The sequence below is a fragment of the Notamacropus eugenii genome, chromosome 1 (assembly GCF_028372415.1).
Source record: "Notamacropus eugenii isolate mMacEug1 chromosome 1, mMacEug1.pri_v2, whole genome shotgun sequence".
Classification (NCBI taxonomy): Eukaryota; Metazoa; Chordata; class Mammalia; order Diprotodontia; family Macropodidae; genus Notamacropus; species Notamacropus eugenii.
The window spans coordinates 81,832,833-81,848,808 of NC_092872.1; the positions used below are offsets into that span (position 1 = coordinate 81,832,833).

General features: G+C 43.4%; 1 protein-coding gene across 3 annotated transcripts in view; it reads left to right on the plus strand.

Annotated features, from left to right (window-relative positions):
• C1H16orf96 (chromosome 1 C16orf96 homolog) overlaps window positions 1–14,598 on the plus strand; it is a 75,622-nt gene extending 61,024 nt beyond the window's left edge. Inside the window, exons 12-19 of one of the 3 annotated variants that reach the window (XM_072607423.1) lie at window positions 1,090–1,208; window positions 2,340–2,402; window positions 3,662–3,754; window positions 6,406–6,528; window positions 8,401–8,584; window positions 8,936–9,035; window positions 11,162–11,242; window positions 13,208–14,598. In XM_072607423.1, coding sequence (XP_072463524.1) covers window positions 1,090–1,208; window positions 2,340–2,402; window positions 3,662–3,754; window positions 6,406–6,528; window positions 8,401–8,584; window positions 8,936–9,035; window positions 11,162–11,242; window positions 13,208–13,449 — 1,005 coding nt within the window. In that variant the 3' untranslated portion in view covers window positions 13,450–14,598. Of the gene's footprint in view, window positions 1–1,089; window positions 1,209–2,339; window positions 2,403–3,661; window positions 3,755–4,247; window positions 6,529–8,400; window positions 8,585–8,935; window positions 9,036–11,161; window positions 11,243–13,207 lie in introns of those variants that run through there. The other 2 variants (XM_072607432.1, XM_072607441.1) reach the window with 2 other exon arrangements.
• Window positions 14,599–15,976: the final 1,378 nt, after the last annotated feature.

The following is a 15,976-nucleotide window of genomic DNA, read 5'->3' on the forward strand; positions in this document are numbered from 1 at the left end:
ACTATTCACCACCCCCACTTTCCTGACTTTTCACCTTTGCTCGAGGCATTCCCTATGCCCTAGAATGTCCTCCCATGCCCTGTCACCTTTTTAGAAAATCCTCCTTTTTTCTCAACCAAAGTCTGTACTTTATCCTTTATGATTCCTTCTCTGATGCCTCAGGCAGCATGGTATTATGGGTAAGGTACTAGCCCTGGAGTCAGAATGACTTGAACTCACAGGTGATCTCAGGTACTTCCTAGCTGTGAAGATCCCGGGCCAATCATTTAACTTGTCTGGGTCTTAGTTTATCTGCAAAATGAAAAGAATGGATTTAATGACCTCTAAAGGATCTTCCAGATGTAAATCTTGTGATCCTAGGCATTCTTCCAGAGCTCTTGTATCCTGTTCCTTTTTGTATCAAGGTTGAACGCATGTTTCATCTCCCCTACCAGACTGTAAGCCCCTTCAGAGCGGGCACCACGTCTATGGAGATAATGCCTGTAGTGCCTGCCTCACCAGGTTGCCATGAGGTTCCAATGAAATAATGGAAATCATGCATGGAATACACTTTGCAAACCTTAAAGTCCTATAGAAATTGCAAGCTATTATTTTTTTTATTCTAAACTTTAAAAACACCTAATAAAACAAGCATTTTCACATATGCAGTAGAAATTGTAAATCTTTGTTGTAAGCAGCTATTATTATTCTTCAGTGCCTCTTGTACATATAGTAGGTGTTTAACAAGGAATGTTTGTTGAGTGAATAAATGAATACAAAATGAATGAAGTGTGTGATAAAAGTGTTTGTGTAAAGGAGTTTCTACCCTCAAAGAGGTCACAGGGATGGGGAACCTGCTGCCTCGAGGCTATATGTGGCCCTCTAGGTCCTCAAGTGTGGCTCTTTGACTGAATCCAAATTGATTTGTTGTGTGAAGTTTGGATGCAGTCAAAGGCCACACTTGAGGACCTAGAGGGCCACATTCGAGGACCTAGAGGGCCACAGGTTCCCCACCCCTGCTAGGAGATGTAATTAAAAAATATTTGTCAATGAAATAACTACCATCAAGTTCAAACATCCAAAGCTAAATCTCTGCTCCTTCCTTCACAGCTGAATCACATGGACCTGGATCCTGTGAAGAAACAGATGGAGCATATCTGGAAATTTCTTAAAAAGCACCTGAGCGAGGGCCCTCGCTTTGACGCAGACAGTGCAGCTGGCTTTAAGAAGTGCGTTTCCAAAGTTCTCTAGCTCCCCTTCAACCATTTATTCTCCCTTCCCCAAGCTCTACTATTGCCAAGAACTGGTTGTCTTGGGTCTCTTTGGGAAAAAAGGTCCCAGATCCTCCTGACCTTGAGTTGTTCCCCAGCATAGGTTTGAAGATTGAGAGAGGGGCATAGGTAAATAAAAGAAGAGGCAGCTGAGGACACTAGAGAGGAAAGGTTAGGGGTGAGGAGAGGTCCCTGACAGGGTAGGAAGAATACTTGGCCACATACATAGTTCTTTTGCCCCCCACATTTTACCTGTGTCTTTAACCAACCATTAGAGTCATTCCTTAGGATGAAGGCATCTTGTCTCCAGAAGGTCCTTGCTAAAATACACACGTGCTATTTCCTTGATATTCCTCAAACAAGACTCTCCATTTCACTGCTACAGGCATTTTCAGCATCTGTCCCCTATACCCATGTCTCCCTCTTTTCATCTCTTCCTCTTGCCTTTCTTTAAGCTCCAACTAAAATCTCACCTTCTACAGGAAGTCTTTCTCCATCCCTCCTCATCCTAGTGCCTTCCCTCTATTTCCAGTTTATCCTGTACATAGTCTGTTTGTACTTAAGTTATTTGTGTATTGTCTACTCCATTTGATTATGAGCTTCTAAGATCAGGAACTGTCTTTTCCTTTCATTGTACTTTCAGCACTTGGCACAGTGCCTGGCAAATGGGTTGGAGAGAATAGGTAGAAATGGAACCTACTTAACCCATTTACACAAGTTAACTTTGACTGCAGTATTTTGTCAGATTAACTAGCCCATATACTCAAGCGTAATGAGGGAAGAATTTTTAAGTTTTGATGGATTCAGTGCCTTGCCCCACTCCCTTAACACGCAGTAGCCAAAGGACAATGTCAAGGGCATTAGGTACTTCTTGGTCTTCAGTTCCAAATCAGAGCCTTCTTGTGGGTTATTTGAGTCTGTATGTTCTTCTCAGACCTATAATATTAGCCATCTCTCAGGGGTACCCAGCAGAACAACACCAGTCTCTCCTCCCAACCATAATCTCTGAGGTACCTTTCTTTGTGTGTTTGGGAAGTTGATCACAACTCACTGGACTTGGGGGTGGGTGTGGGTTGTGATCTATTTCAGGCAACTCTTTGACCGGGTAAAGTGCATCTCTTGTGACCGGCCTGTGGAAATGATGACAAGCCCGTAAGTAGCACTCAGTATTTCCCACTGTATTCCATAAAGCCCTGCTGTTCCATGTACATGAATAGGGGTTCTGTGAGAAAGTGCCTTTGCCAGCAATGTTTTCCAATCCAAAATATCAAATAGGAAATTAAATATACATAAAATGTTACCTTTTTTGCCCTATGAAAATAAGCTTCTACTTCCTCATTTTTGCACCAATATTGACCAGACCCTCTCCTTCTTAATCTCGGGTTATTTCCTACCCTTCAGACCTCCAGGAACATGGTTTGTTTGTTTTGTCAATAGATCTCAAGCTCAAACATGTTCTTTGGCCTCAGTTAGTTTGGGAATCATAGCTCCTCCTTCATGAAAGTCCCTTCCCGCCAGGGGGCACTATTTCACATGCTTTTCTCTCCACTCTGACTCCTAAACACCTTTTACTTCAAGGAATATTATTAATAATAATGCCTCGCTTTTGTAGGACACTTTTTATTTCCAAAGAACCTGATCCTCACTCCAATGCCCTGAGTTAGGTCCAACAGAGATGATCATCTGAGGAACTGAGGAAAGCCAGTCCCAGAGAAGTTAAGTGCCTTGCTTCAAGGTCACCCAACTAGTTAGTGAGAGAGGTGAAACCAGACCTAGGTCTTCCAACTTCTGGTTCCCTGGTCCTTCCAGTATTCCATTCAAGGTCATACCCACTGAATGATTTTTAGGTGTTAGGGTTAGCATAACTCTGTCCTCATAGCATTTTGGTTGCTGGTCAGTTGTTTTTTGGTAATGTCCAACTCTTTGTGACCCCATTTGGGGTTTTCTTGGCAGAGATACTGGAGTGGTTTGCCATTTTCTTCTCCAGCTCATTTTATAGATGAGGAAACTAAGGCAAACACAATTGAGTAACTTGCCCAGGAACACACAGCAAAGTAAGTGTCTGAGGCCAGATTTGAACTCAGATCTTCCTCATTCCAAGTCCAATTCTCTGTGCGCTGTACCACCTAGCTGCTCCCCAACTCATAGTACAGAGCGAGCTTGTTCTGGGAAAGCTTTCAATAGAACTTTTGGTTACTCATCAAATGGACACGTCAAGTTGGAGGGAAGTGTACAAATCTAATCAGGTCTGGTTATGAGTTTATAACCTCCTCCCTTCTAATCTATGAAATCTTCATTGAGAAGATGGGCTCCCAACTGTATTCTCCCCCTCCCCATCTCTCTCCCTAGTGATATAGGTAATGGTGTTTTGCTGGGAATTCTCTTTATTTTTCTGTACTCCTCTTTAACAGACAGATGATTTGTATCCAGGAAGGAAACATATGCCCCCGTTCCCGGCCACTCAGCGCAAACAGCTATGAATATCTACAACGGCTGAAATTAAGGTTAGTGCTAATGGGGTTTGGAGAACCTCATCCCAAATTTCCTCAGACGGAAAGGACTTGTTGGGTCCTCAGGACTTACTCTTCCCTAGAAGAATCCTGGATACTTAGTTCCACTCTACTGAATTTATGGAGGACACTATCCCTATGCAGTCCCAGTCAGCCACTGGGACTCAGGGTTGACCTATCTCCAGCAAGCATGTGCCCCACAAATTATTCAGAAGCCTATGCTTTTCTAGTAGGGGTGAGGGATGAGAAGAGGGGGCGAAAAGGAGGGAAAGGTATGAGTGAATGAGTGAACAGTGGACGCTGAACTGACTTCTGCTTCCAACTCCATCTCCTCCCAGTAATATTGCAAGAGGCCCAAATCTCTAAGGACCCAAAGTCACATCCAGTGGCGTGGCACCACTGGAATTTTTCACCAGTTGGGTGGAGACAGTCTGACCCTGCTGGAACATAGTTGATAACAATAACACTGTGCTTTCTGTCTCGAAAGGAAACATACTTTGACGCGTTGGAACATGCCAAACCCCACGCAATCTGGTTTCTACCTCCACCATTCTAATGAAGCTGCCCTTTGGAAGGTCAACATTAACCAACCAATCACCAGATTTCTGTTTAGTCTTCATCCTCCTTGACCTCTTTGCAACATTTAACTCTGTCAGTCACTTCCCTCCTACAGGACATTCTCTCCTCCTTAGCTTCAGAAACACCTTCCTTTCCTCTTCTTTCTCCTATTTCTTTTTAAATTGTTATTATAAACTTAACAAGCATGAACATTACAATATACAAAGAATAATAAAAAAGAGATATGTAACTATGAATCTATTATATATAGCTTGACTTTTTAGATATCAATTTAACACAGTAATACCAATGCTCTCCTACTTGCCGAACCTTTTGCTCTTTTCTGTGTATTTTTTAAAAATTTGATTGACAGTCTTCTTTCCTTTTTTGTACTACAAACACTATTCCCGTCAAAACTTTCCTTCTATCCTTTCTCATTATTTTTACACAAATAGAAGCCCGACCTAGTAACAAAAAAAAAAAGATAGCCAGGAGAAACAAATTTACACATTGGCTGGGTTTGAAAATGTATGTCTTGTTCTGTATCACCTCTTTGCTGAGCCCCTCCCAACCTTCTAAACACAATTCTGTCTCCTTAGGATCATAAGTTTAGAACTAGGAGGGACGTTAGAGATCACCTTCTTCGGCGCCTTCATTTTACAGAAGAGGAAACTGAGGCCCAAAAAAGTCCATTGACTTGCCTAAGGTTGCACAAGTTGTAGATGGCAAAGTTAGAATTTGAACCCAGGGCCTCTTGCTCTAGTTTCAATACCTTTTTCACTCTCTTGTGCTGGCATTTGTTGACTCCTCATCCTTTCCCCTGCCCTTTTAAGGAGAGTGTTTCTCAAGATTCTGCCTTTGATTTTCTTCTCTCTCAACACTTTCTTCCTTGGCAATCTCATTCCCACAGAATGCCTCCAATCTCTATTTTCAGCCCTTTTCTGAGCTCCATACTGGCACCACCAACTGCCTCCAGCACAGTTCTATTTAGATTTCGCATTTTTCCAAAACCAAGTTTATGATTATTTTTCCACCTATACTTTCTCCCCTTTTATGACTTCACAATTTCTGCCAGTTACATCCTCATTCCTCAGTCTCATGTTCTGAGCCCTGGAATTCTCTTTAATGCATCCTTGACCCTCACCTCTCATATCAAGTCCTTTATAAATTCTGCTGATGCTACCTCTAGCACATCACTTATAAATGTTCCCTTCTCTCTATGACTACTTTATTTCTACACCATCCTAGCTCAGACTCTCCGTAGAATTGTAGACTTAACAATAGATAGGAACTTGGAAACCACTTAGTCCAAATCCCTCATTTGACAAATGAGGAAATGTGGTGGAGAGATATTAAGTTACTTGCCCAAGGTCACGCAGGTAGTAAATGGCAGAGCCGTGACTCAGTCTTACGATCTCTCACTCCATAACCCTCTATTCCTTCCACCCTAATGTACCTTTTTTCATTTTCTTTCTCTGCTCAAAAAGTTCTACTGGCTTCCTACTGCCTACAAATTTCAGTATCCTTTGCCTGATATTCTGGACTCTCCATAATCTGGCAGCATCCTACCTTTTCAATCTTTTTTCGTCTTATTACTTCTCCCATCCTCTATCCTGAGTAATCCAAGACCTCCTGTCTGTATCATAAGTATATTCTACATGTGGGGCAACTAGATGGTGCAGTGGATTAGAGCACTAGCCCCAGAGTCAGGAGGACCTGAGTTCAAATCTAAGCCTCAGACACTTTCTAGCTGTGTGACCCTGGACAAGTCACTTAACCCTGATTGCCTCCCTAAAAAACAAAGAAAACAACAATATATGTAATTTTACCACATAATTGCTGCAGACTTTATGCCAAATTTTTTGCAAAAAAGCTTTTTTGTTTTTAAAAATTTGTTCTGGCATTTCTTAAAAATAATTTATTACTAAACTGTCTGGTGAGATTACAATGCATGGAATACTCATGAATATATGTTAAAATTGAATTCTGTGCTGAGAATTCCAGGCTCCTGGCTCACAACACGCAGGAGATGAATGCATATCCATATGCCACAGAAGAATACATTGATGCTCTGTTTATCTTTTAAGTGGGGTGACGAACAGAATTATACGGTGCGACGATTACACGATGAAAGGTTATAAACCAATTTTTGGACTGAAAAAACGAGGTGCGACAATTATGCGGTGGCGACGATTATACGGTGAAATACGGTATATATTTGTGTATATGTGTACATTTTGCACTTTCCTTCCTCCCTGCTGTTGTCCATTCTGTTCCAGATACCTAGAATGTCTGCATCTTGAACTCCAACCCAACCTTGAGAGCCTTCCCTGATTTCCTCATCTCTTGTATAGCGCTTCCCCCATCTTTTTTTTTTTTAATTAAATTTTATTTCTTTCGATCACTGAAAATCTATCTACCTTCTCTCTCTGGGACACCTTTCCTGACCACCTCATTTCCTGTATAGTGCTTTCTCCCCCAACTCTTTTAAAAAATTAAGTGTTATTCCTTTCAGTCAATGATAATCTACCTTCTCTCCCTTCTGCCTCCCCCATACAACTAAGAAAGAAATTTTTAAAAAACCCTTATTACGAAAGTAAAGGAAAAAACGTTAACAAAAGAAAAGTAAAGAAAAACAAATTCCCAAATTGTTCATCTTCTTTATATGCGTGTGTATACATGCGTGTGTGTATATATATTAAAATACATATTTTAATCTCTGCCCTGGGTCCATCCCCTCTCTATCAGGAAGTGGGTAGCATACTTCATCCCAGGTCCTTTGCACAGCTTTTTGTATTTACGGTATTGTCGTTACTATATATATGTTTCTCCTGATTCTTTTCCTTTCACTTTGCATCGGTTCATGGAGGTCTTCCTACTAAAACCCTCCCCTTCCTCATTTCTTACAGCACAGAATTATTCCATCACATTCATATACCATAACTTGTTCAGCAACATAGAGTGCTTTGTTTCTATTTAATACATTTGGCGTATATTATTGCATATTCTAGATATCTGTACATGCTTCTCACACCCCTAGTAAAACTCCATGAGGGGAGGGACCAGGTCTAATTATGTCTCTCCCCAAGTGTCTAGCATAGGAACTTAATTCACTCTCTTAAAATCAAATTGAATAGCAGTGGACTTGTGGTTTGAACTGAGTCATCTGTACCCTCTGGTCTGGTCCCCATTGTGACCAAGCATGTTCACATGTGAGACAGCAAATCAGGGATGAGGGTTCAGCTTGTGACCACAGAACATCTGTTTTTCCTCTATTGTACAACACATCCTCCTGAAGATTGAAACTCCAACCTCAGCAGCACTTTGCTTACTCAACCGAGCTCACTGCTGGATTCCTGGTTCCCAACTAGAGAAGATACTAAAACTCTCTGAACCCCTGTTATCCCTTACCACTCTCCTTTCCCGCCTTGTGGGTTCCCAGCTTCCCTCCTCCCACCAATCTTTACATGATATATAACATTGATGATAATACAGTCACTCACATTTCTATAGCTCTTTACAGTTGGCAAGAAGACTTTCCTCACAACTCCTCTTTCAGGTAGGTAGTGCAAGGATTATTGTCTCTGTTTTACAGATGAGAAAACCAAGTTTAAGTGACTTGCCCATGGTCACACAGCTAGAAAGTGTCAGAACCAGAACTCAGATTGCTTATAAATGCAGTGCTTTTTCTGAAATGCCATGGTGGGTAAGAAAAAGCACAGGGAGTCCAAACCAGGAGCATGAGAGGCATCCCCAACAACACCCCCCCACCTCCATCAATCATCCTCACCACAGTTAACCTGATGAACATGCTGCCAAAGACAGAGAGCTTTAGCCTGAGGAAGAGCAAACATTGCCAGTTTTAGTCAGATCACTGCTCTCCCAGAGGCTTTCCTAGGTCCAGTCTAAGGATTTTCTTATACATCTTGAATCTCCAGCCTGAGCGGTGCTAACAACATGGCTCTACCAGCCCTTCCCATGCCAGGCCTCCTGATGCATCAGGACCCACTGTGGCCTCCTGAGGTTCAGCCTGAGCTGGGAAGGAGGTTGGTCCCCCTCTCATGTCAGGCATCTTTTCCCAGAGAGCAGCAGAGACTGCAACAACTGCAACCAATGCAGGAAATGATGAACCTCTCTGAGCAAGCCCGCGCGGCCCCAGACGGCCAGGCATATTGGGACAACTCGAGCCTAAGGAAGATCGTCAAGAACCCCAACCTCACCACTCTTTACCCATATGGGGATCCCTCCGTGTTTCCTCCTGAGAATGTGAGTGCAGCCTGTTTCTGATTTCTGGTTCATCCAGTTCCAGATGTTTGGGATCCTGGGGGTGGAATGGGGCAGGTGACTTGAACTCTCTCCTCCTCTGCCTAGACCTGTCCCAGGCCTTAGTAGGGAGATGGGGAGAAGGCTCCTCTCCAGGGAGGGACTGGGACTTTGGGTAGTAGGGGAGGACAAAATAAGTTGAAATTGGCAGTAACGTGTCTCTTAGAAAGGCAAAGGTGAGCAGCCTTTGAAGGCAAAAGGAATATAGCAAGAGAATCAGCCCCTTCCCCTCTTCCCATAAAGGGACTGAGTCCTAACCCAAGGGCTGGGTTTGGGCTTTCTCTGTCTCCCCAGACTGAAGTGAACATTCTGGGAGTGGATGGGATCATGTACAAAGGCAGGATGGCCTCTCATGCTTCTCCACGTCCTGTTATTACTGAGAAGGACCTGGCAGGTATGACTTGTGACAGGTTTGAGTGGTGGCTCAGGGTTCAGATGTACTACCCCCTGAGAACTTCACCTTCCTTTTCGCTCATGTACTTGTGGGGCTCCCAGCCCTGGTTAGCTCTGGTATCTGTAATAAGGAAGTAACCTGGCATAGGTCCTTCCATCTAGCGCCCCCCCCCCCCAATCTGTGGCATTATCAAAGAAGCAACAGTGGTGTGATTTTAATGACCAAGCTTGGCCTCACAGAGCAGGGTTGGAGGACTATGGGCATAAAGCATTGCATAGACTACCAGATTCAATTGATGTGCGGGTTTGAGGTGCTGAATTGATTTTTTTTTTCTTTCTTTTTACTCTTTGTTAGAAGGGATAACTTGCTGGGGTCAAGAGGGGGCAGGCACATATTAAGAAATGAAGATGATAAAAATAGAGAAGATACAGCATAAAATATTTAAAATAAAGAGATAACATGCCATAGTAGAGAAAGCACTGGGCTCAAACTCAGGAGAGATCTGGGTTTAAAGCCCCATATCTGCCATTTACTATCTGTATGAACCCAGACAAATCTCATAATTTCTCTCAGCCTTTCTTTTCTCAGTTATGAAATGGAGTGAGTGACTGTGATGATCAAATAAAATGTAAAGTGGTCTGAAGACCTTAAGGTATCATATAAATATCAAATATCATTTGTAGGGTGAAGCGCCACCTTGAATACAGTACCACGGTACCAACACCTTTCAGAGACCCTTCCCAACTTGCCAGGGACCCAAGCCTCAGGAACAGCACATCAAGATTGACTGATAGGCAGTAGGGTCCAGTGGAGAGAGCCCTGGCTTTGGAGTTGGAGGCCCCAAGTTCAGATGGCAGCCTCAGCTACCTAGGATTGTAGGATTTAGAGCTGGAGAAAACCTGAAGAGAAGTCATTAGTCCAATGCTTCCATTTGAGCATGTCATTTAACTTCTCTGGGTCACTCCCAGAAATCTGATTTGTAAAATGAGTGGGATGTCGTCTAAGATCCTTTACAACATTAAATCTATGATCCTATGAGGATATATGATCCTGTCTTCCTCCATATACACAACCCTTCTAGGGTATATATATACAGGGTGTCTCAAAAGTCTTAATGCAATTTTAAGCTGTTAAAAGTTTTCGTAAGCTTTTTAGCTTTCAAAGCATGAAGCTGTACTAAAGATTTTTGGGTCACCCTGTACATATTGTTGAAGAAGCTTCCTTGGAGGCCAGATTTTCAAGTTATGTCACCATGGTGGCAGCTAGGGTTTGCCCTAGTTAGTGGTGGCCCATGGCTAACTTAATCTCCCAACTCAAACCAGAACCCAAATTCATTGGTTGATTCCTTCAGTCATTGAAGGCCCCACTTGGTCCTCAGCCTAGTACTAGGTAATGTGGAGGTGACAAAGAAGTATAAGCTATGACCCCTGCCCTCTGGAAACTTACAGTTTAGTTGGAGAGAAAAAACAAATATACATGGAACAGTTAAGTGGCAGAGCCATCATGGTGGTGTAAAGTGCACTGGACTTGAAGACAGAGGATATAGGTTTAAATCTCGCCTTTGTACTACCTATGTGACCTTGGGCAAGTTATTTAACCTCTCTGGGTATCAGTTTCCCCCTCTGGAAAATGAGAGCAGTTAGACTAGATAACAGCTACAACCCCTTCTATCTCTAAATTTATGATTCTGTGGTCAGTCAAATCAGCAATAGATACAATAAGTGCCAAAGAACTCTGGAAAAGAGGACACCTCCCTGTAGGTTGAGGAGGCCTTTAAGAAAGAGAATGATTGGATTTGGATAAACTGAGAGCAGTGGGGAGGATATTGCAGGATAGGTAGAATGGAGGGAGCAAAGATGGGGAGTGAGGAATAGACATGACTTGTGGAGAAGACCCCATGGACTTAAGACAAGATATATGTGGGGAGGAATAGGAGGTGCAGTTGCAAGCAGGTGAAAGTCTAGGACAACACAGCCATGGCTTTGTCAAATGTTGGCATAGGCCACAACCCTGAGGGTGGGAGAGGGGATCTGGGGTGGAGGGGGTATCCATGGACAAGAAGAAACTGAGAGAAACCTCAACAAACTCTCATGTGCTCACCCCTTCCTTTACTTCTCTCTCCTTAGCATTAAAGACCCCAAGGCCTCCATCATCCCGCAATGGATATGAGCGTGTACGTTGCACTGTCCCTAGTGCCATCCACCCTGGTGAGTCTTCACCTAATCCCTCTCTCCTGGGGCTCCAATCCCTGGATTGAATCTCTGTACTCATCAATTCTTAGTTCTAAATCAATTCCTCACTACGCCTCTTGTTGGGAGGACTTCCTTTGAGTTTCTAGCCTCTCCTATTCTCTTCCTACTAAAGAAGGCTTTGCCCAACTTCTTCTCCAAAGGGGAGGAGCTATCTTCTATCACACATTGGAAGGGGCAGAGAATGTCTCCCTAAATCTGGTCTCCTTCTGATGATATAATTCTAGGACAGTCTTGGGGCGCTAAAGAATGTGATAAGTAGACCTCCCAGGTTCCCTGCCTCACTCTCCCTTAAAAAGGGCCATTCCCATTCTTATTCTAGACATTCTAAACAATCTCACCTGTCCCATTAGAACCCAAAGGTGCTATGATTCTCCCCTTCATCTGTGTATAAACCTAAGAGAGAAGGGTCTGGAAGAGGAATACAAGCAGCCTACATACAGCCAGGGGCTGAAGTACTTGATTATCCACTGTGGAATAATACTGAGTTTATTTTCTTACGTGTAAAGAGAGGTAGCAGGGCAGCGAGGTAGCAAAGTAGATAGAGCACCCAGACTGGAATCAGGAAGATTCATCTTCCCGAGTTCAAATCTGGCTTCAGACACTACCTAGCTGTGTGACCCCAGGTAAGTCATTTAACCCCAGTTACCTTAGTTTCCTCATCTGTAAAAAGAGCTGGAAAAGGGAATGGCAAGCCTCTCCAGATTCTCTGCTAAGAAAACACCAAATTAGGGTCACAAAAACTCAGACATGACTAAACACTACATAACACCAAACAGCAGTGTATAGTATAATAGAGAGTTGACCTAAGAGTCAAGAAGACTGAGCTTCATGTCCCACCAGGGATACACATGCTGCCCAAGCCAATCACAACCTTTCAAGGACCTAGGCCAGTGGTGTCAAACTTCTGTTCTAGGCAACACCCTATGACTGTATGTTGCCAAAGAAGATTCTGACGTGCATTGGTAGAGTTTCCAGGACACAAAGTTCCCTCTACTGGTGAAATCACAGGTCCCCTCCCTATTTCCCTTTCCTATATGCAGCTAGATGGCATAGTATATAGAGCTCTGGATTTGGAATTCAAAAGTCCTGGCTTGAATACTATTTCAGACACTTTGTAGCTGCGTAATCCTAAATCGATCACTTGATCACTTCTCAGCCTAGTTTTCTCATCTGTAAAATAAGAATAAATAATAAGCTGTATCTTAAAGGGTCACTGGGAGAGTCACATGAGGTACTGTATGTAGAGAGCTTTATAAACTCTAAAGTGCTACATATAAGCATTATCTATTATTGTTATTTTACCAGTTTATCTGTGGTTCATTAACAGCCAAAAAGTTCAGAAACCCTCAGCCTTGGTATCATCCTCCTGTAAAGTCAGGTTGGATGAGATCCTTCTTGAAAACATGGGCAGGGGCAGCTAGATGGTGCAATGGATAGAGCACTGGCCCTGGAATCAGGAGGATCTGAGTTCAAATCTAGCCTCAAACCGACTGAGTGACCCTGGACAAAGTCACTTAACCCTGATTGCCTCAAAAACAAACAAAACTTGGACAAAACTAATTTTAGCAACAGTACAAGGTGGCCCTTACTTTTCCACTCCTGACTGCTTGAGTCTAAATATCGCTTCCCAGAGACTCAGGGGAAGGCACATGGGGTAGCAGAAAGATCATCAGCCCAAAGGTCAGGAGATCTACCAAATATTTAAACTTTCAGTGATCTAGGCCTCTGCACAACTCCAGCTAATCAGGTTTCCTTGGACAAGCCAAACATTCTTCTGGCCCTCAGGGTCTTCCTTGATTAAAGGGAGATAAAAATATGTTCCACTGGCCTCACAGGGACATTGTGATGATCAGCTGTGTAGAAATGCTTTGGAGAAAGACAAGATTCCTGGGGCTGGGGAAATCTTCTGTTCTGTTACAGCCTCACGCCCCAGAACCAGCATGACAGCCCATGTCCTGCAGCAGTTTGCTATGCAGCCTATGTTGACTTCAGGAACTCTCCAGCCTTCCTCATCATCAATTACAAATGCGTCCAGCACCAATAACAGGCCTGCTTCCAGACCAACTACCAGTGGTGGCCCATTCGTCACCAAGCCCAGCTCTGCTTCTTCGCCTAGCAATAGCTTCAATCCCACTTCACCAGAAGAGGGAACCAAAATGTGAGCCCCTTCCCTTCCCTCTTCCACTGATATAGCCCTCCCTCTCCCTTTCAGGAGTCCTCCACTCACAGCCCATCCCCTAAGAGAGCTCAAGAGGATAATAGATTCCCATGGCCAAACAAAGCTGGATGGATTTGAAATCAGAGAACCTGGGTTCAAATCTCAGCTCTGCCACATATTGCCCTGTGACTTTAGGCAAGTCACTTGGTTATCCTCATCTGTAAAATAAGGAAACTGGATTAAATGGCTATTAAGATCTCTCCCACTTCTAAAACAATGATCCCTCTGGGGCCATCACTTACCCTTCCATCCTTCAGTATTCTAGCTTGCTATAAAAATGCTGGAGAATCATCAGTTGCTTTAAAAATAAAGTGGATTGTTTAAGGGTTTTGAGGAATAGGTCCACCTGAAATTCTCAGACTTCTGCTGGGGAAAGTCAACCCTGCACCTCCCCCGTTTGTCACCTTTCCCTAGGTAGAGCATCTTCTCATATACTGACACTTCTGCCCACCCCAATACTTTTTTTTCTCCAGAGTGGAGAGGGAAGTGGTGAATAACCCTCAAGAAAGAGAGCTCGCCCCAGTCCAGCCCTAATTTTATGACAAGAGTTGGCAAACAATAATTATCATAGGCTCCTAGATGCAGAGCCAGAAGGGAACTCAAAGGCCTTAGAAGGCCCAATCCCCTTATTTTACAGATGAGTAAACTGGCTCAGGAATCTTCAGTGACTTGGCCAAAGTCACATAAGCAGTCATCTTCGGGGTTAGAATTTGAACTCCGGTCCTCTGACTCCCAATCTAGTGCTTTTTACACTGTCTCAGCTCTTTAGGGTTTTCAAAGCATTTTACACATATTTTCTCCTTTGATCCAACCTCTTTGTGGCTTACCATCCAGCAAGCTGCTGCCAACCACCTTCCACGGCTCAGTTCTCTTAGTGCCCCCAGGGGATTAGGGCTCATCCGGACCCTGCCCTGAACAGTCTTTCCTTTCTTCTAGCCAAGAACCTATTCCTTCTTACCAAGTTTAGTTTCCTGTCTAAATTGCCTTGGAAGTCAGTGACTCCTGGATTCCTGGTCCCTCCTCCCTTTGGTCCTACCACAGATGAATATTTTTGGAAACTTCTACTCAGAATAAAATGTATCTATTTTTTTCACTCTGGATGAAGAGAAAGTATCTTGGGACCACACATCGAGGGTGGGGCTTGCCTTCCACACTCATGTACAGAAGAATTCCCCCTTCTTCTTCCCCAGAGAAAGGGTGGTGTGGTATGGGGAGGGTGGGGGGAAAAAAAAAGGGAGCCCTACAAAAAGTTAGCTTCTGCCTTCCCTTCAGAGCCCAACATTGTGGCTAGACTTTTGCTCTGCTTTATCATATGCCTAGACCTGGCAATTATCAGAGCCCCTCTGTCATTGTGCCTTGATGTCATTCACCTCCCATCCCCCCCAGCAGAAGAAAAAGCCTTCTCATCATGGGCATTGTTGGGTCAAGTAAGGACATTGGTTAGAGGGGACAGTACCAAGTGGAATGTTTGCTTCCAGTCCACCGTAGGAAGGTACTGCTCTCTCGAGTCCCTCCATGACCCTAACCAAGTGGAAAAGACAGAGGGCAAGTCATCTTGAAGAAGAATGAGTAGAAAGAGGTCTGACCTTGGAGACACAGAAACAACCCTGCCAAATACTACCTGAATTAACTGTGAACAGGTCGATTCACCTCTCCATGGAAATAATGAGGTTGGACTAGTCGATTTTCTAGGTCCTTTCAGCTTAAAATCTATAAGCCTCTTATAAGAGGAGTGTCCCCAGTGAGACTCACATAGAGGAACCATGGCTGGATTCCATAAGAGTTTGGATTCTGCATCCACTTCCTTTTCCTACCCAGTCACATGGTTCAGTCTTGGGAGCCTGGCCTCTAATGAGAGAAGTGACAAGGTTCCTTGATCTCACACACTTCAGCTTGGTAAGCCTCACCCCTGGTGTTCAAGGGACATGTTTATGTACAGCTTAGATTAGTTCACATCTAGGGTTTCCACAAAAGGAGTAAAATGATACCTAATGTACAATATGAATCAAGTATAGGGTATGTCATTTATTTCTACACCCACCAGAATTTTAGGTATAGGACACTAAAATGCACACATTTGACAAAAACAAAACAAGATTTAATAATATAACTTGGATTACAATCTGCTAGGAAGTTGATATTTAACCCCTATCAAACATAAGATGTTGCAGAACGGCTGATTGATTAGGCATTTTGGATTTCACCTCATCTCTGTACTGTTCAGAATTCTCTTAGTACATGGCTGCTGGTAAAATGGCCAGACCTGGACCAATCCTCTTGTTGGTGACCATCTAAAAGTGAGGAAGTAGTTGCCGGAGACTCCTCCCCTGCTACCATTTAGCTCTCATTCAGTAAGACTCAGGCTTATTCCTATTTCATAGCTGAAGAAACTGAGCCTTGTGACTGGCCAGGATTACACAACTAACTAGGGGCAACTTCAGTACTAGAAAATTGGTGTCCCAACTCCTAAT